The sequence below is a fragment of the Capra hircus genome, chromosome 1, assembly GCF_001704415.2.
Source record: "Capra hircus breed San Clemente chromosome 1, ASM170441v1, whole genome shotgun sequence".
NCBI lineage: Eukaryota > Metazoa > Chordata > Mammalia > Artiodactyla > Bovidae > Capra > Capra hircus.
Genome location: NC_030808.1, coordinates 40,735,678 through 40,757,524, shown reverse-complemented (window position 1 = coordinate 40,757,524; position 21,847 = coordinate 40,735,678). Strand labels below are relative to the sequence as shown.

At 36.2% G+C, this 21,847-nt stretch overlaps 1 protein-coding gene across 1 annotated transcript in view; it reads right to left on the bottom strand.

Annotated features, from left to right (window-relative positions):
- Positions 1,139-21,847, bottom strand: part of EPHA6 (EPH receptor A6) — a 970,250-nt gene continuing 949,541 nt past the window's right edge. The window contains exons 16-19 of the mRNA XM_013972057.2: positions 18,160-18,353; positions 16,294-16,365; positions 4,659-4,808; positions 1,139-3,188 (exon numbers count right to left, since the gene is read on the bottom strand). Coding sequence (XP_013827511.1) covers positions 3,074-3,188; positions 4,659-4,808; positions 16,294-16,365; positions 18,160-18,353 — 531 coding nt within the window. The 3' untranslated portion in view covers positions 1,139-3,073. The remainder of the gene's footprint in view (positions 3,189-4,658; positions 4,809-16,293; positions 16,366-18,159; positions 18,354-21,847) is intronic.

The window sequence follows — 21,847 nt, the reverse complement described above, 5'->3', positions numbered from 1 at the left end:
GATTTGTTTTCCATTCATGGGCTGAGATGGACCTTAAAGTTGTTCAGGTGCTAGTTGGATAGATTTTAAGAGTAATTCAGGGTGAAAGAAGAGAAATCTTTTTTTTATTATGACATTCATAACATTTATCAACAGTCATAATTCAGTGAAAAAGTGCTATAATTCTTGATTCATGTCAAGCCAAGAGCTTTGAAACTTCTGATGGCTTTTTTAGTGTAATGATTTATATACTAAATCTCTTCATTGTTTTTACATTTTTTTCTCAATTATGTTTTATCCTGTGAGATAATGAACTACAGACTGGAAACTAACCACATAGAAAATAAAATAATAATGGTTCCTTCAACTAATTTTCAAAATCTAAAAATCCCCTCAGTAACATAGACTAGGAAATTTAATATAAAGCAGGTATATGAGTATATATGCATATTTTAGTTATTAAAGATTATTTCTGAAGGCTGTGACTTATAGGAGCTACTCATTTTCTATTATTAAATTCTATGCTTATGAATATTAAACAGCTTTAATTAATGAATATGTGCACTAGTAAATATCAAAATATTTCAGGTAAAATTTTCAAATCTGTGATTGGTAGGCAATAAAGAAATAGATATATTTATTTTTTAATGTTTCTGTTTAATTTTGAACATCTTGCTCTGACCATGATGAAGTTCAAATTTATAATAAAAAATAAATAAATAAAGATCACCATGCTTACAGTTCTAAAAAAATAAATATAACATAAATGTAAATTTTAAAGAGGATTTGGGGTTAGAGAGAAAGTGAAAAGGCAGTTTTCTAATATCACAGAAGGATGTTTAGGAAGGGAAAAAAAGCACAAATTAACCAGATATAGAATAGGATCGTTAGAGTTTTAAAGAAAAGCAATTCTTAACAGAGATCTTTAATCTTGCAAGCACTGAATGCCCACCCCATAGACGTTTCAGTACTTTATAGAATTTATTTAATCAAAGTATACAGATGTTGCTGACAGAGTCCTATGGAAGACCATAATTATTCTATTCCTTATCTTTCTAAATATGGTTTTGTTGCATTATAAAAATAAATATATATGATTAATAAATTTTATCTGTTTTACATCTGTTCTTATTCAATATATATTTGAAGATAGGTAAATATGGAAATTTTACATTTTCTCTAAAAGTATCCAGATCTGTGTAAATGTATCAAGCAAACCACAGACAGCCTGCAAGTGATGCATGACTGTGTGGGTGACGGTTAGAAAATGTTGCTAGCTATTTCTGACACACTTAAAAAGTGAGGGATTGCCCATTTTTTTCTTTTTCAGTGTACTATAATGGATACTTTAAAGACTGTTCCTTCTATCTCTCTCTCTTTTTTTTTATTAAATGAGAAAAATTTAGCTGTGGTTGACAAAAATCAGAGCAAAAGAAGTATATGGAAGGGCCTAGTCTAATGGGACAATCCACAAATCTTAAAATAAGGAAAAACAGGGACTCCTTTATGGCAAGAAAACTATTATCACCAAAAAAATGTAATTTAGGCAGGAATTTGAGAATGTGGGTAGGGCATCTTTAGCTCCAAGATCAAATAAAACCTAATTTTTATATTAAACCAGTATTTTTAGACAACCTGCTCTTTTTTTTCCCTCTCTTAATACATTCTTGCTACTCTTCCACCTAGCACAGTAGTCATTTTTTTTTTTTTTAGTTTCACAGGGAACAGCTGATTTTATAGTTGAATTTGTTCATAATACAGTACTGTTTTGATAAGCTGACTCAACTTAGTTCAATGAAAATTATATTTGCCTGTTTTTGCAGCCTCCAGAAGATTATGGCAACAATACATCTTAGCTGTGTTTATATTTTTATGTTACTGTAGCAAGGATTCAGGTTGCACACAATTCATTTATGATCTTTTTATACCTTCTTCTGTGTATGCAATGGCATACTTGTACCTTGGAAGGTTTGGAAAACAGCTCAGCATGTTTATGCAACTTATTTTCATGAACAAAACAAAAATTCTTAAATTTGCAAAATGTACCAGTATTAGACTAGCTCTATGTGTTTATTTTCTTAGGCCACCATATAACTATCATAAAATTCTGTTTAAATTAAATCTTTTTACATTTTATCTAAGGCTAAACTCTTAGATCTTCTATTCAAAGCAATTCTGCTACGAATAATTAATTTTCTCAATGCTTTATTACTCTTGCAAATTTATGACGATAAACCAAGGGAACAGTCATGGATTTATTCCATGCTTCCCTCTATTGAAAGCCTCTAGAGCAATGGACTCACTCTTGGTCTTTCCAGGCGTGATCTTTATAATGTAGTTGAGAAACATATTGATAGTAAAAAAAAAATTACATGGAAAAGCCTCTAAACTACCACATACTATGACATGTGAAAGACACTATCAAGTTAATAATAATAATAATAAAAAGACAAACCAAGACTTAGAAGTTTTAGAAGCACAGTATGTTTCTCCCTCTCTCTCCCTTGATGACTCCCTTCTCACCATAGTCACACTTGAAAAGAATTCACTACATGAAATCATTGATCTTTTCTACAAACAATTCTAACAATATCAGGCATTGACAGGTAAAGAATTGTAGAATAAAGTAACAATATGACCCACAGAGTTGAGTATAATTATCTAAAAAATAATTATTCATGTTAGTTTGGAAAATACTTGATCACAAAACATGAAAGAAAGGTTAACTATTTCTTTTTCATCTACCATCAAACTCTAAATACATCATTAACCCCAAATTCCTTTGGATTAAGTCCTTGAACACTTCTGAAATACAGTTATACAAAGTTACACATCCATGCTGAGTTATTTACCACGTGTAGTGATAATCTGCAGTGCGCCAGGGTTTTATTTGCAGGTTATTCAGAGAGGAGCTATGAAGAATGATTTTTAAATCCAGGTTGGAAGTATAAACAAAAGGTATGTGTGCCTGTAGCCTGAAGAGGAGACTGCAGTTTGTGAGGTGATGTTTGGAGAATCAGAAGAGAGGGTAGTAGAGAGGATATCTTTCATTTTAGAAATACTGAGGCACAAAACACAGGTGCGTGTAGTACTTTTATACATGAAATCCCTTCTCCGGTATGTGCATCATGTGTAATCGTAAAGTCTGTATACTGCTGACTATTCGTCTCTGGTGTCCAATGAGTATGACTCCAATTCTTCTAATATCACTGTGAGAGATTGAGAGACAGAGAGAATATGAACATTTAGATCTGGTAAGTATGGCAGAGAGGAAAGACACATTTAGATAAGGGAAACAAACACATGTCATATTTGCCACAAGTTTCATATCTGGTAAAACGAGTGTTGAAGCAGAGATATAAATGGACCACAGGAATTTGTTACTTTATTCTTTACACTGGTGCCAGAGAATGTGTCAAGTCAACCTCAAGTTTAAAAGTACAAAGAATTCAGATACTGATGTCATGTTCAGACCTTCCATAAGCCCAGGGGTTTTATGTAATTATATAAATTTTTAACAGTATTAGCAAAATAGCATGCAGGATAAAAAATATAATGTGAACTCGATTTGAATTGCCATGGTCTTGGTCTTTCAATAATCTGAAAAAATGCCATTGTATTATGTTGAGCAGTATGAAATTGCTATTACTATTAATATTTTAAAACAATGGCAATTTCCCATGGTCAACCTACTAGTCTTAGTTATCTGTCTTTTAAACATATGTTGAGTATTTTCACTGCACTCAGGAAATGATAGTCTTTGAGAAAGTGGAAAAATGCCAGACCATTGTAATATAGGGACAAAACTCTGAGAAAACATAATATTATATTATTACAATTATAATGTTTGATGAAAGTAATTGATTTAGTGTACATGAATCATAAATAATTTGCTGAGGTAAAGCTATATTGACACAAAGTCTATGATGTGAACAAGGATAATATGCTTTTTAGACAGCATTTAAAATCTTTAAACAATTATTTGAATTAAATATATTCTTTCAAAGGAAAATAGTTAAAAGCGTAATGCCCAACTTTCACTAGAATGATTATCAGAAATGGTGAGGAAAGATGTGGAAATGCCATACTAGTGTCAAGAAAGGTAGTTTTACTATTGTATTCTTGATATAGAAATAGTATTTGAAGTTAAAATCTCCTAAGTGGACAACAAAAGTCCATCTAGTCAAGGCTATGGTTTTTCCAGTGGTCATGTATGGATGTGAGAGTTGGACTGTGAAGAAAGCTGAGTGCCGAAGAATTGATGCTTTTGAAGTGTGGTGTTGGAGAAGACTCTTGAGAGTCCCTTGGACTGCAAGGAGATCCATCCAGTCCATCCTAAAGGAGACCAGTCCTGAGTGTTCATTGGAAGGACTGATGCTGAGGCTGAAACTCCAATACTTTGGCCACCTCATGCAAAGAGTTGACTCATTAGAAAAGACTCTTATACTGAGAGGGATTGGGGGCAGGAAGAGAAGGGAACGACAGAGGATGAGATGACTGGATGGCATCACTGACTTCATGGACATGGGTTTGGGTGAACTCCGGGAGTTGGTGATGGACAGGGAGGCCTGGTGTTCTGCAATTCATGGGGTCGTGAAAAGTCAGACATGACTGAGTGACTGAACTGAACTGAACTGAAGTGGACATCTGAATACAGTAACAAGCCCAGCCCTACTTACTCAATGCTCATTCTTGAAATCAGGTCAAAAGTTGTAAACCCTGCTGCCATGAAGTTATTCTTATATTGCCCCATCTTTATAGAATCCAGCCAGTCACCGACTGTCACAAACAAAGGATATTCGGGAACTTCACCAGGGGAGTCTGGCATTCTATAAGGAAAAAAACAAATAAGCATGGAGACCATTTAAAAACCAGATAAAGCAAAAAATACCCAACTTTATTTTTAATTTAACAATATTCTCACATCAAATGTTTCATCCTCCATAGAACTAGATTTAAAAATGTTCCATCATATTCAAATCAGCCACTTTTATCTGATCAGTTTCGCTTGTCAGTTTCTTTTGTCTTTTCCTACTTTTGCCACTACTAGGTTTTATACTTGAGGTGTCTTTAGAAAACCTGCATCTTGCTAAAATCGCTTTATTTTTCTCTTGCATGAAATTGTGCTTTCAAATTTGAAGAGAAGCCCCCCAAAAGCTAACTAGCCACAGGCTATTCACATATACACTTTCTGACCTTCCATTGATTTCATGCCCTATTGCCTTTTTCACATTTACTATGAGAGCCCCTTCTCTTTTTAACAGTGAATTTATAGGTTAAGGCCTCATTTATTCTCAAACATTCAACAAGAATTTATTATTTATGAAAAAAGTAATTTCTGTTGTCACGGAGCTCAATTTCATGAATAAGATTTACATATATCCAAGCATAGGGTAATACAGCCAAAAGCACAGACATTAATAAAACACAAAACTAAAGAAAATCAATGAAATTTGGGGTTAGCAAGAAAAAAGAATCTGCCACTGATGGGTCTTATAGTAAATGATACGCCAATCTGTGGGGCTTCCCAGGTGGCACTAGTGGTAAAGAACCCGTCTGCCAATGCAGGAGACTTAAGAGACTAAGGTTCAATCCCTGGGTTGGGAAGATCCCTTGCAGAAGGGCATGGCAACCCACTTCAGTATTCTTGCCTGGAGAATCCCATGGACAGAGGAACCTGGTGGGCTACAGTCCATAGGGTCCAAAGAGTCGGACATGACTGAAGCGACTTAGTTCACATGCATGGAAATCTGTATTCCTGTTCCTAAGATCTGATTCAAAGGGTATTTCAGTTGGGGATATTTTTGAAGTTTTAATATAAAAGTACTATAAAAGTATTATTTTGAAAAGGCTAGTGAATGTGTGTATATATAGATACATATGTCTATATACACAAAAGTAGTTTTATATAAAGTCAGAGAGAGAGAATAAAAGCAGAAATAACCTTAGAAATTATAGTAAAAATAACACAGAATTGTATATTTAAGACATTCTAATAATAAACTATATTGTTCACCTTACTGAAATAGCTGAAAAATAATATTAAAAACATTTTGTATGGTGTTAAAAATAACTGATATGAATGATTTTATAATAATAACAATAAATGTGCTTTATCATCCCTTTAGGATAATAAGTATATTATTTTGAAAATTATTTGGTCTAGAGTTTATATCAAATGATAAAGCAGTAACATTATTTTATGTTTGGTGTTTGAGTCAATCAGTATTTTCTAAGTAATAAAAAATTTCCCACCACAAGTAAATTACTGAATTATTTTTATATTGAATATTGAAGGATAATCCAACTCTCATTTACTTCTCTTTTAATTTTTTATAAAGTTTAAAGGATAACAGAATCCACAGAGACTTAACTAGAGCCATTTTTTAATATTTATATTGTGAATATTTTATCATAAGTTTTCAAATATTATTCATATTTGAACTATTTCATCTTAAAATACAAACCAATAACATAGGAGCACATATGATTAAACCATATGAATAAGAATTCCTCCACTAAAGCAAAATGGCATATGCAAGTTATATAAGCCTAAAATTGATTTGTGCTGAGGTTTGACAGAAAACAATAAAATTCTGTTAAGTAATTATCCTTCAATTAAAAAATAAATTAATTAAAAAACTATATGAGAGTTGGAATTAAATTCTAAGGTCAGTATATAAGGGGAAAATGGAAATGACCAAAATTACCCTTAAAATCCTTCAAATTACCCTTAAATCACCAGAACCTGGATCTTTAAGGAGCACAAAAGCCAGAGACGTAATACGTTGTCAAACAACTTGTACACTGACTCCTGAAGATCCTGAAAGTTGCCCTTTGGAATTATTTAGGACAAAGTTCCTACTAAAGACCTAAAATTCACTTCTGATTTTTCTTTGATTTTATATTGACTTCTATTTTTCTGAACTGGATTCTAGCTGAAGGTGGGCATGGTGTGAAGAAGGATGACAGGGAATTTCAGGGATTATTGCTCTGTCTACATAACTAAAATCTGCATAAACTAAATGCACTTGTGATTGTGATTGTACAGTGTTATAGTCCATATGGAGTCTGATGACACTTCATAGTGACTCCTTTTTACCAGTACTTGATTCTGTTACCATATTTCCTATTTTGAAGGCTGTTAAGTCACATTTTATTTTCCTGTACTAAAAATGGCAGTGCTATTTGATTTTGGACTGCTACATTCTAATTAATATCAGAATGACTCAAGACAAAGTTAAGTTATGTTCAAAAGTTGAAAGATATCATGGCATCCACCAAGAGGCACTTTAAATGTCCTCATATTTCTTAGTTTCCTAGAGGTGTTTATATTAATAATCATCAAATAAAAGTTTACATATAAATAAGAATAAAGCTATCCATGGCAAATAGAGTTAAACAGGGTTTTAAATTGTGGCATTTCTTTGTTTTTAGTATCCTAATGGGCAGTATGGATCCAGAAGAGGATTCAGAATATTTTCCTAAATAGTCAGAATATTTTCCTAAATAGTCAGAATATTTTCCTAAATTTTCTAATCAGTTTCCTATGGAACATATTTCAGAGAATAGTGCTGTAGTAAGTTCACTGACCAAGTTTAATATCAAAATGACTAGGGTACACCTATTGCTAATTGTCATAAATAAAAACACGTACATTAGAAAGCTGAATGTTCCATTTTATTTTTTTATTTTTTGAATGTTCTATTTTAAAACACTGTGGCTCTCATGTCTTTTAATTACTCATCTGAGAAATCTGTTGAAACTGAGCAAAATTAAAAGCATGTGTTTAGGTGTTTCCATTCATACCCCTATATACCATTCTTGATGCACAGACAAAGTCAGATGGTTTCCACTTCTTTCTCCTGGAGAACTCGAGTTTTCACAATTCATATAATTGGTGAGTGGAAATATTATTTGCTAATTTTATGTCCTTAAGTGAAGTCGCTCAGTCATGTCCGACTCTTTGCGACCCGTGGACTGTAGCCCACCAAGCTCCTCCATCCATGGGATTTTCCAGGCAAGAATACTGGAGTGGGTTGCCATTTCCTTCTCCAGGGGATCTTCCCGACCCAGGGATCGAACCCAGGTCTCCCACATTGCAGGCAGACACTTTAACCTCTGTACCACCAGAATATAGAAAGGTCATAGAAGGACATTCTATACACTAAATGACTTAAATGGCCAATCTGTCTGTTGAAAAGCAGCCACTGTTTGCTCTTAGACTGTTTCAATACTGTAATTCCTGTTCCCTCCACACATCTTTAGTAACCTAGTTACTCTTTGGCCTTTATATAACTGCATTGGCAGTTGATTTAGTAAGGTCAAGGTCCCCGCATTGTTCACAGCCACTGTGCAATAACTTTTCTTTCACCTCATCTTATAATGATGTTGAAAAAATGCTGTTATTTTCTGGCTTAGAGGGCTGGGTACCATCACCCTCACATGAATTCTCTGGAATATTACCTAATAAACAATAAATGCCCTTTCTTATCAACCATGTACAATGATAAATTCAGTCTGCTATTTGCTGAGCATGTAGAAATCTCTGCTATTTGGTGATTAGTGGGAGCTGTCCACCTGAGAAATGTCTTTACAGCAAAACCTGCGGCTACATAAAAAAAAGTACATATTGCAGAACAGAAGGTCAAAGGGCTACTATTTCTTCATAAAAATGAGGAGGGAGCAGAATTAGAGGAAATTCTACCAGGTATAAATTATGGTCAATTTAGATCAGAGAAAGGGCTGGAGTATAGCTAGAAGAGGTAATGGTATAGTTCAAGTACAATAAACATATTCTCAGCACATCTAAATATGTAAAAATTAATAGCACTGATAGAGCTGAAAAGGTTTTACTCTAACAAGCCCTTTGAGTTTGTAATAGTACTGGTATTTTAATTTAGCAAGTTCTTAGGTTATCAATAGGTACCAAACTACCTTTAAAAAGCAGGAAGTTTTTTCTCCTCAAACCTTTTCCGTATTTTATATTCATCACGTAAATATAAAAGTAATAAATCTATCCAAAATGGTTCAAGGAAAGTTATACTTTGAGAAACACTATTCCAAGGCAGGATCTTATTTTAATATGAAACTACCACATTCTTAAAGGCTTTTCTCCCTTTACCACTCTTAACAAAACCTCTTCCTTCCTAGTTTTTACCTTTATATATTGTTAGCAGAGGTCTACAGATAGTGTCCATTCTATTTGTATTGCTGTATTTCATATGTTGATGAATATTTTCATTTCAATGGTCTTCATAGCTCATTTTCAAGTGGGTATATCATATTCTATGTTTTGACAGTTAACAATTTGTTAATTCCCTGAGTTAGACTCTTAAATTGCTATCAATCTTATTAAATTTATTACAGATGATTATGTAATTATAAAGCATGTATTTTTATGCTTCAGTTGAATTATTTCCTTGGGAAAAACCCCATAAGACAGAAGAATTTTAAGAGCCAGTTAAAACTCCCTGAGGGCAGCAATCATATCTCATATCTCTTTCTATTTTCTGTAGGCCTTAGCATAATGCTGAAAGTACTAAAGTAATTCATTAAATAAGTGATGGTTAAGATTTGAATATCCTTTGAAGAAAAGTTTGGTCCATGACCTAATGTGATGTATGAAGAATCTATTTTCATTTAACTCATTAAATGGAATAGTAAGAATCTATTGCTAAAATGGTCACCCTATTAATGAATATGCTGTTTATTTAGATTACTCCTTGTATCGCAAAAATGTTTATTTATGTCTGTCTTTATAGGTTTCAACCCTGAATATTCACTGGAAAGACTGATGCTGAAGCTGAAGCTCCAATACATTGGCTTCTTGATGTGAAGAGCCAACTCACTGGAAAAGTTTCTTATGCTGGTAAAGATTGAAGGCAGGAGGAGAAGGGGATGACAGAGGATGAGATGGTTGGATGGCATCACTGACTCAATGGGCATGGGTTTGAGAAAACTCTGGGAGACAGTGAAAGACAAGGAAGCCTGGCATGCTGCATTCCATGGGGTTGCAAAGAGTCAGACACAACTTATCCGCTAAACAACAACAGACTTCAATGGAGTAAAGGATAGGAAATTAAAGGCAAGTAAGACAACAAAGGGTTAGGGGACCTAGCATCACAACAACATTTACTTTATTCAGTATCACTATTTTTACATGAGTTTCTCATCTAATGACCAAGGGACTACACTTCACATTATTTAGTGAATTCATAAAACAATCTGGCTTCCCTCATACTCGGTAAAGAATCTGCCTGCAATGCAGGAGACTCAGATTAGATTCCAGGGTTGGGAAGGTCCCCTGGAGAAGGAAATGGCAATGACTCCAGTATTCTTGCCTGGAGAATCTTATGGACAGAGGCAGGCTACTGTCCATGCGGTCTCAAGAGTCAGACACAGCTTAGCGACTAAACTACCACCACATAAAGCAATCTACTACACACACCACCTACCTATCTTTTGAAGGAAGAATTTATCTAATTAGATAAAAAAGGAAAACACTGCCCTCCCTATAATTAGGCCTGTCAACTTGAAAACAATTTCAATTAATGAAAAATTTTGATATTCTTTAAAAATTTTAGAGTGTGATTTTGCACAAGATGTTATAAAAATCCAAAGTGCATAGTACCATGCCATAAATCTTGTGACTATTGCATGCTTGTGGGCAATATCTCTTTGTTCCAAATAATCTGACTCTCCACAGTGCTAAATTGGGAGCATGATTTTTTGTCAGCCTTTGATTTTCAGTAAGTCATCAGGTTTTTTTTTTTTTTACATTATTTAATTCTCATAATAAGGCTGATAACTGGTAAAAAGTATGACGGAATGAAATTCAAAGCAAATTTGAAAATTATGTTGTTGTTCAGTTTAAAATTAAAGATATGTTTGAATATTAAGAAGGATAGATACAGGGTAGAAATAATATTGTTTAAATATCTCCCACATTCTGAGTAGAGTTCTCAGCATATGGTCACTACACTCTGAGTAACATCAGTGGACCTCAAGGAAAGTCTATTTTTTATATGTAAATAATTCCCCGATGGCTCAGTGGGTAAAGAATTGGTGAGCAATGCAGGAGACACAGGAGACTCAGGTTCGATTCCTGGGTTGGGAAGATCCTTTGGCAAAGGAAATGGCCACCCACTCCAGTATTCTCGCCTGGAAAATCCCGTGGACAGGGGAGCCTGGCAGGCTACAGTCCATGGGGTCACAAAGAGTTAGACTTGACTGAACAACTAAGTACACGCAGAGGGACAGAAATAGATTTCATTTCATATGTCAACAACAATTCATTGCCAGTGGTAATCCAAATGTGGTCTTTAAAAGGATACAGAGGCAGCATCTGGGCTCTGTGAGAAAGTAATGTTTGCCATACCAAGGAAAAGAAGCAGAGCAGATATTTGCCAACTGGAAAAATTCAATCTACAGAAATGCCTGAGGATGTAATTCTGGAACTATGTTGCTGCTGCATTTTCTTCATTTCTGTATTTTGTTGTAGTTACTATTTTCTCTTTTCAAGTAATGTTTTTCAAGTGGCTGAGCACTGCAAAAGGATGTTGAAGGAATATATAGACAATATGCTTCCTTCTTACCCATGAATGAGGGCATATTTATGTTCTATATCCTTGTACTTTCCTAGCAGAACATAAAATAACACGTTGTGTACTGCTACGAATTCTTTCGGAACTTTTATGCACTTCATATATGAAGTCTGAGAAGTCCAGATAAAATTTATCTGGAGATGCAAAAATGTATCTTGTTTTCCAATAATCATATTTCTGAAACTGAAGTATTGGAAAAGATCTTATAATTTGGGATGACTGTATACTCTGTAGTGGAAAGAACAGGCTTTGCAGTTGGTAGCTCTCACTCAAATTCCTGACTCAATAATTACCTGCTGTGTGTTCTTGTTCAGTCACTCAGTTGTGTTTGACTCTTTGCAACTCCATGGACTGCAGCATGCCAGGCTTTCCTGTCTATCACCAACTCCCGGAGCTTGCTCAAACTCATCTCCAATGGGTCCATGATGCCATCCAACTATCTCATTCTCTGTCATCCCCTTCTCTACTGCCTTCAATCGTTCCCGGCATCAGGGTTTTTTCCAATGAGTCAACTCTTTGCATCAGGTGGCCAAAGTACTGGAGCTTCAGCTTCAGCATCAGTCCTTCCAATGAATATTCAGGGTTGATTTCCTTTAGGATGGACTGGTTTAATCTCCTAGCAGTCCAAGAGACTCTCAAGAGCCTTCTCCAATATCACAGTTCAAAAGCATCAGTTCTTTGGCACTCAGCCTTCTTTATAGTCCAGCTCCTGCATCCATTCATGACTACTGGAAAAACCATAGCTTTGACTATATGGATCTTTGTTGGCAAAGTAATGTCTTTGCTCTGCTTTTTAATACTCTGTCTAGGTTTGTCATAGCTTTTCTTTCAAGGAGCAAGTGTCTTTTAAATTCATACCTGCAGTCACCATGTGCAGTGATTTTGGAGCCCGAGAAAATAAAGTCTGTCACTGTTTTCATTGTTTCCCCAGCTATTTGTCATGATCTTATTTTTTGAATGTCGAGTTTTAGGGCAGCTTTTTCACTCTCCTCTTTCACCTTCATCATGAGGCTCTTAGTTCCTCTTCTCTTTCTGCCATAAGGGTGGCGTCATCTGCATATCTGAGGTTATTGATATTTCTCCTGGCAAGCTTGATTCCAGCTTGTGCTTCATCCAGCCCAGCATTTTGCGTGATGTACTCTGCATATAGGTTAAATAATCAGGGTGACAATATACAGCCTTGACATACTCCTTTCCTGATTTGGAACCCGTCTGTTGTTCCATGTCTGGTTCTAACTGTTGTTTCTTGACCTGTATACAGGTTTCTCAGGAGGCAGGTTAGATGGTCTGGTATTCCCATCTCTTTAAGAATTTTCCACAGTTTGTTTTAATCCACACAGTCAAAGGCTTTAGTGTAGTCAATGAAGCACTGACTTCTCATTTCAATTCCAGAAATGAGAATTTCTGGAATTCTCTTGCTTTTACTATGATCCAACAGATGTTGGTAATTTGATCTCTGGTTCCTCTGCCTTTTCTAAATCCAGCTTGAAGATCTGGAAATTCTCAGTTCATGAACTCTTGAAGCCTAGCTTGTAGAATTTTGAGCACTACTTTGCTAACATGTGAAATGAATGCAATTGTGCAGTGGTTTGAACATTTTTTGGCATTGCTTTTCTTTGGGACTGGAATGAAAACTGACCTTTTCCAGTCCTATGGCCACTGCTGAGTTTTCCAAATTTGCTGTGTACCCTTGGGAAACTTAGTCTCTTTTGAGTCTCTGATTTCTCACATGAAGGATGGGGATAATAACAGGATTAAATGACATGACAGATAAACATGCCTAGTACAATGACTGGCCCATAGTAGGTTCTCAACAAGCAGCAGTAATAATTACTGTTGATAATGATGATAGTAATTTATTCAGTATTAGTATTGATATTAACATCAGTATTATTATCATATTGTGGCAACAGTTCATATGAGTTGAATTTAGATTTTCTAATGGGTAGAAGTTTCACACTTCCTGATCAATATTTAATAGTCTATCTTTCATCCACAAAGCTTTGCTTATCACTCAATTGCATTGGTTTTGGCCAGCCTGTGATTTCTCTGTCATGAGAAACACCATTAAAAGTACTAGTTATAAAAATTAAACAGAATAAGTTGTCCATTACTTGGTTTATAAACAATTTAACAAGTGGGAATTATGGACAGCCTAGGCAGCACTTAGCAAGATGTTTTAAGAAATGAGTGGAAGCATTTATATCAAATTGTTGAAAGTTATTGCCCTCAGAAGACAGCATTATAGGTGTTTTATTAATCAGATGGAGGGAGGTAGTACCATTTAGCCTTATAATGTTTACTTGAAGTTCTCTAAAGCAGATGATATTGCTTTGAGCTTTTCCCTACATTCATGGTTCATACATCACTGGAAATCAAGTGCTTGAAAGTTCAACAGTTGACTTATATGTACTGAGGCAAGTGGCGGTTCCAGTTCCTAAGAACTTAAATATTATAAAATCCTTAACTATGGCCCAGCAGGTAATGGGAATATTCCTTTCTACCTTGGCTTGGGTGGAATATGATTTCTGTCATGGACTGGTCCATCTGGTCAAATGCTGCCTTTTTCTGAATGCTACCTTATAGCTGATGCTTTCAAGGAGCCCATAATCTGTAAAATTATCAGTCACACTCTGGTGATCTGGAGCAGGGTCTGGAAGAAAGTGCTGTTTTCCTATTGCACTGCAGCATTGTCCAAAATGGCACCAGCCAGCTGACTTCCACCTAGTGCATTCAGTAGGTTCTGGTGTCTAGAGGAAACAGGGCTGGGGCTTGAAGAGGTTGGAGAGCGAATGTGTAGGACAATGTGGGTGGTGTGAGTGACAGACACTTTGTACTATTAAACTGTTGGGCCTCAGATGCAATTCTGGATCCCATGGTAATATGCTTGCTTGGGGTTGAGAGTAACTCTAAGATTGATCCTGAGGGTCAGGGGAAAGGGAATAGGGGTGTTTCAAGGGCATGGCCAGGCACTGCTCCTATTGCCATTCTCTGTGGAGGCTTGGCCTCAAGCTGGGTCTTTCTCCCAGGGGCTGGGAATCATGTGAAAGCTACAGATGCTTTGAAAAGAAGTTATAAGATGTCATTGTACTGTGAATCAAAGTGAAGGTATCTTGAAATTCATTCATGAGAGGATGACTACTTATATTACTAAGGAATTTTCTCAAATTATTTTTTTACAATCAATTGGATTAAGTCTATACTTATAATATCACTGCTGCTGCTGCTGCTGCTGCTGCTAAGTTGCTTCAGTCATGTCCTACTCTGTGTGACCCCAGAGACGGCAGCCAACCAGGCTCTCCCGTCCCTGGGATTCTCTAGGCAAGAACACTGGAGTGGGTTGCCATTTCCTTCTCCAATTCATGAAAGTGAAAAGTGAAAGTGAAGTTGCTCAGTTGTGTCTGACTCCTAATGACCCCATGGACTGCAGCCTCACCTATATATCCATATAGTTTCTTGAGTAGGAGAGAAAGCAAGAAGACTGGGGATTTCATAGAGCTCTGAATACTCCCATGAGGGTGTGTCAGGCACAAGAAAGTCAGCATTATTTGGAGTGGCTGTTTCAAATAATAAAATCCTTCACTGACCAATGATTTTTTCTATTGGGTATTCTGTCTTTTGAAAGAAAAATTACTGTTTATGAGATTTCCAGTATCACTCATGTAAAATTATTAAACTGCGGGTTTCAGCCTTCCTCCTCCCTTCTCATCACCTTAATTTTTCCCCCTATTACTACACTGTCAAGAGAACAGATAAAAGCTTCTTGGGTGAATTCTTGAGAAAAAAAGCAATTAGAGTGGAATAAAAACCATGGGGACCTAGTGGGTGAGAGAGTTATGTCAGTGCAGGAATGTGAGAGACACTTGGAAGGAGGGGGATCGTAGAGAAAGAGATACAGGAGAGTTTAATAGGAGCTGTTGTGGATTACACTCTTGGACGCTTTCACCTGTTTGAGAGGTACATGGGAGGACAGACTGCAATTCTACGCTCCATCACATCTCCTTAGTCCAACATCACTCGGCGAAGGGAGACTAGGCTTTGGAATTTTTGGGGTGGAGGGGCAGTGTCACGGCTTTGTAAGCATAAAACAAACCAGGCATCCTGTTGCTAATACTGCCGTCCTTCAACCTACCACATCTCTTTTCCCCAAGCAGCCTCAGTGCTCTAGGGTCAGGGTGGGTGGATGGCACTGGGAGTGAGGGGATAGAAACTGGTAACTCACTCAGGCTGCTTTGTAAACAAGAATGCTGATAAAGGTTCAGGCATGATACCCATATAACTCTGGTTCCTTTTGTTTTCCAACAAAAGTATACTGAGAGCAACGTCTGTAGCATATATGTGTTTGTCAGAAACAAGGAGAGCAAATCAGTCAGAAAGACTTCCAATTGGATCCCCAAAGATTAGAGTTTAGAACTCAATTAAAACTGCTAACTTTCTGTAAGGCCCAACTCCTGGCCTGCCTGTGATGTGCCATCACGGACCCTGCCTTTCTCTGGCCTTACTGAACACACCCCGTTAAACCACAATGCCTAGCCCTCAGATACCAGCTCTCATATGGACTTTACCTCTGGATCATTTGTACTTTTTGGTATCTTCTCATCTTAGATTTTTATCATTATTTTCCAAATATTATGAACATTTATTATCTTGGAAAAGCAGGGAAGAATTCTTTTTTTTATCTGCTTTTCTTCAAAAAGAAGTCTCTTACCTGCCTGCTTCTACAGTCATAGAACAGTCAGAGAGTTCCGCTGGCGGGCACTGGCTGTGGAGTCCATTCACCCTGTACAGCAAGATGCCCAGATTAAATCATTTCAGACTCAATCTACATCCTAGTAGCACTTTCTCCCCAACATTAAAGCATACTTGTCTCTTCAATAAAACATATAAAAACAAAGCCCATGAAACACTTTCTCCAACTACTTCTCTTTCTCTTCAGAGACAGATTTTTTGAGAAACCAGTACTGGATGTGGTACTTTGTATTGCTCTTCTCTCTGACCTCAAGTTCATCCCTCCCCCATCGTGTCTGTCTTACACAACGTTACTGAAAATGCACTTGCAAAGGCCACCTGTGAATTCCTAAGTGCATAGTTGTTAAATCCAATGGACATACTTCATTTTTATCTTACTGGTGCTTTGTGGAGCCTGGGACATTAAACTCCTTGGAACTGCTTCCCTTTCTGGCTTCTACGATACTGCTCCTTCCTATTTTCCTCATCAGCTGTCTGATTGTTTTTTCTGTCTCCTTTGCGTACTTTTCTCCAGGTCAGTTCTTAACACTTGGTGTTCCAGAGGGTGACATTCTTCCTGTTTCTTTGCCCTGACCTCTCCTAGTTTGGCTTGCTGCAAACATTTGACAGTCCCTGCTTCCAGTCTTGTTCCTTGTTTTACACTTTCAGTTTAAATCAGCCCTGGAGTGATGTTTCAGAAATGCAAATGTGATCAGGCGGTTCTCTTGCTTAAAATCCTTCAAGGGCTGCCCATTGCTTTTATGATAAAATCCAAAGTGGCACCCCCACCCTACCCTCACCACTCCAGCTTCCTGTGCTGGGCTGCTTGAGGGAAGACGGCTAGAGTAATAGTTTAATCTCTAGCTATTTCATGCTTGGCTTCACTTTACTGAGGCTGCCAATTAATGATTTAGAGGTGAACTCTTCTGCGCTCTGCTGTGAACTGAGGCTTGTTTTGAGGAGTCCTTGAAGAGCCTTTGGCCTTATTGTCACTCAAACTGGCATTGACTTGAACTTCTGACCTAAAGCTGAACATCTGCATAGCCTATTAGCCATCTCCTGAGTCAGGAAAGTAAGCTTTGAACGTGCTTTGGTTATGTTTAAGTCCAATTTGGTCTAAATTCAGAAATGTATTTTCAACTTGATAGTGTTTTAAATGTAGTATGTTCAGACATAGATGGTAGTGTTTTTTTTTTTTTTTTCCTTCTAGTCGCCCTCTTATAATTGCTTTTCAGAGAGAAGTGAGTAGATCTTCTCAACTCTACTGACTTTTATAAAATGGGAGATGAACTCCTTCATTTTCTTGTCTTGTCGTTTGTCTTTTTCTGGTTTTAGCAATGGAAAGTAACAACAGCTGGATGTGATCATATCAACAGGAAACATCCTTGCTCCTGACTGATTCACAAATTGCCCCTGTCTTGCTTGCCATTTCAAACTGAGGGACAGAATACTGAATGGACAAGAAAATTAAAGAGGCTGCACACACACACACACACACACACACGCACACACACATTCTACTTATAAGGAAAAATCAGTAAATCAAGAAAGGAATTATAAACACTATAGACCCACACAGGAAAAAATATTTAAAAAGGGGTTCATAAAGATTAGATATGGAGAAACAGAAAGGGGGAATCTGCTTTCTTGTGGAAAAAAATCATTTTAAAAAATGTTAATAAATTGCTCTTTCAGCTGATAAATATGGCTTACATAAAATATCCTAAAAAGTAGACAAGCAAGACAGTTATCAAGGCAAACTTTCTCCTCTTTACCTGTTAGTCTTCTCTGCAGCCTGAAAGAAATCATGATTGTCAAGGGGAAAAATCAACATTATGCGTCTTACACAAGGATGTCCTCTACCAGGGTGTGAAGGGCACTGGGATTGCGGATCAGTTTGTCAAGGAAGCTGACAATGTCAGTAAATTTTGGTCTGTGATTTCTCTCCTTCTGCCAGCAGTGGAGCATCAGCTGGTGTAGAGATGCCGGACAGCCCATGGGAGCTGGGAGTCTGTAACCTTCTTCAATGGACAGGATGACCTAAATGCAAACATACACAGTTATCCTCTTACTTCTGGGGACAAACAATACATACGCTAAGTTATAATTCCTTTTATACAGGAAGTGGAAACCAAAACATTGGTAAGCATGAAAACTATTTGTGAGTGCATGTAGTCTAGACAAGGATAAATACAAAAATTGTGATCAAGAATTACAAGTATTTTCATAGCATCTGCTGACTCCTCCTGAGAGGAAAAATACGTTTTTTAAACTTGTAGGATAGAGATGAGAGGTTAAATTTCATCACAATTTCCAGAAATAGTTTTTGTGTGATTTAGCTGGAATGTCTCAAAACCCAATTAGGACATCAGAAAGTCAGCCTAATATGGATGCATTTAGTAAAAACCATATGTGACAAATGTTTTAAGTAAAACTGTACTTCTGCTGAATTCCTGAATCACTTTTTATTCTTTTATAATAATGTCAGTGCATATTCTTTTTGCAGGCTTCCTTCCTTCTTTCTTCTTTATTTGCCATTTAATTCCTCTTCATTTAATTCTGACTTTCCCCTAGTTTCACACTGACATGATTATGAAGTCCTTCCAGAATTTCTAAGGCAATTTAATCTTTGAAATGCGATCAGTGTTCAGTTTAAGACCACAGAGCAACAGGACATTTAGCCTGAGTATCCTCTGGCCTAGCACTCTCTAACAGAACTTTCCATGATGACAGAAATACTCCCTCTGTTCAGTGTGGTAGCAAGTGGTCATGTGGCTACTGAGCACTTGAAATGTGGCTAGTAAGACTGAGGAGCTGAATTTTACTTCCAGTTAATTTTAATTAATTGATCTTACATTTTAAATAGCCACAGGGGCAAGTGGTTACTATATAGAACAATGCAACTCTAGGAAAAGGAATCTCTGTAAGAAGCCAAAGTTAAGAGTAACAACAAGATGAGAGTAATTTTATTTTAGTTTTTTGGTACTTAAGAAATCACACTCAGCAAAACTGACCTGGAATTTATGTAGGTTATTTTAAATGAAGAGTTCAAAAGTATTCATGTAACTATTCTTACATTATCTCTGGGGGAAAGACAAAAGAAAGTGTTTATTTTCTGTATTTTTCATGTGGGAAAATTGAGGGACAGACTGATATTTAAAGAGAAGCAATCTCACCTCTTCCCCATGCCAACAACAAAAATACAAAAACACAAATGTAAATATTGTTATCAGTGCTCTCTTTATTGTAGCACCCTCTATGTATTTTCATTTTCTATAATTAAAAAAAACCCTCATTTTCTTTTTTATGTGACACCATTTGACATGACTCTAAGATATCAATAATTTATGCTATAAGTAGTCTGTAAAAAGAAGCAATAATAGGCTGCAGGAGCCTCCTTTTAATTGTTAAGCTTAGCTTTTTAGTAATAGGGAATTTTTCATAATCCCATCAGTGTCTTTGTGACCACAACACTTTAACCTATCAGAATCCTAGCTTTTCTTTCTGTTCATTTTGTATCTATTATTAAATATGATGCTTTTTCTTATCTGTTTTCTGACTATTTTTGCTACTGACTAGGCCTGAATTTTAACACATTTTGCGACACATTTTAGTAAAACAGGATATGTATAAAAATGCTTGTAATGCATCAAAACTACTGTGGATAGCTTTAAAAAGTAACTAAGAAAAATAGGATAGAATTCCATTATATAAAGACTTTAAAATCCCACCCCAAGAGACCTCTCTAGGTAATTTCAGAGCTATCTAATTATAAGTGCATAGAATAGGTGACAAGTGAAGTTATAGTCTGAGAAAAAAATTAGCTGCCTTTATTAAGCATCATATGCTAATTGCTTTGCATATTTTTTTTCATTTACTGCTTAAAATAACTCACTATGGTAGTTATTATTATCCCTATTCTTAAATGAGGAAATTTAGTCTCAGATAAGTTAGGAAATTTGCCTAAATTCACACAGCATAGGCAGCAGAGCTGAAATCTGAACTTAGTTCCTTACAGCTTCCAAACTTGTCCTCTGGCTAGTCCCCAGGAATGCTTTTCAGTTCTCATGAAAATGTCTTCCTTTCCTGTTTTATATCAATTTTAGGAGTGATAATTACCATTTTATCTTTTGTTGTATATCTGCTAACTGCACTTCAAATCCAATCTTAAGTTTTATAATAAGGATAAATCAAAAACATATTTACTTCATAGTTTGCAAAATGTAATCTCTGGCTGAACAGAGTAGTTTCCGAACGCTTCTGAATCCTGTACACGTTTCTATTATTGCATCTATTACACTGTATTATAATTTTCACCTGCTTCCTCTCAGGTGAAATATACTTGAAAGAAGGAATTTCATCTCTATATTTTTGTATATTTATCCCTAATTATGGTACCTGATGCATTAATTAATGTTATTGACCAAAACAAAAGCTATTAGAGGAAATTTTGGGGTTTGTCTTGATATAGGAGCAGACTCTTAGAAAATCTGGAGTTTCAACTACCCAAGTAAGATTCAAAGCAGAAGCAAGTCAGCATTTGAAGTGCCTCAGAAAGAAATATTCGTAAAAAAATTGGGACATCAAGCATTATTGTTCAAAATGATCTCCTGATTTCTCTCTGGTTTGGCTGGACAATGAGCCAAGTGAGACTGGGCCATGTTCTTCTCTAAGACAAAGGCACTGGACCTGAAGTCAGATTCCTGTAAAGACTGGTAGCTTTTTCCTCCTGTCCAGAAGGTTTACTGTTTCCCATGATCCAAACATCCTCAGCTGTTGGAGAGCTAACTTTTCCAGACAACTCCTGTAAACAGTTGACACCCAAATCCAGATTGCTTGGTGCCAAGCAAGCTGTCTATTCTCTTTTGACAAAGTTGCTCTCATGAGTATCCTGTAGGAAGAGACAGTGACAAGAAAGTGGGGTCCTTCACCTGGAACCTTTATCCACAGTATGTTCAGCAAGTGTCTAGTCCCACCATGCCTTTCCGTGGGGATACTGGGAGACTTGGGCACTCATGACATTTCTCCTTGCTGACCTCTAGGTTTAAAGTTTTCCCTGTTCTTTAACTTGTGACTTTGTGAAATTTGTCCTGAGCCCTGGTTCATGACAGATGTCAATCATGAAGGTCCCACCTTAGAGGAAATGCTAATAACAACAATGAGACAATAATAATTACTAACAATTATTGAGAGCTCTTGACTACTTCCAGGTGTCATTTCTAAATGATTTACATGTGTCAACTCTTTTAATCCTCACAATAATATTGTGTGGTAGGTACTATTTGTATCCCCAGTTTACAGACAAGGAACATAAACTTAGAGAAGTTCAACTGGCAAACACTACATATCTAAAAGTTTTGAATTAGAAGGGAGCTAGAGAAGACACTTGAGCAATATGATTCAAAAAATGGTTAAAAGATACAACATATTTCTAATGGATTTTAACCCAAAGAGATAAATATTCGTCACTTAAAATGTACTATTAAACATACCATGTATAAGGGATAGCATAATGAGTAAGAAACATCTCTGTC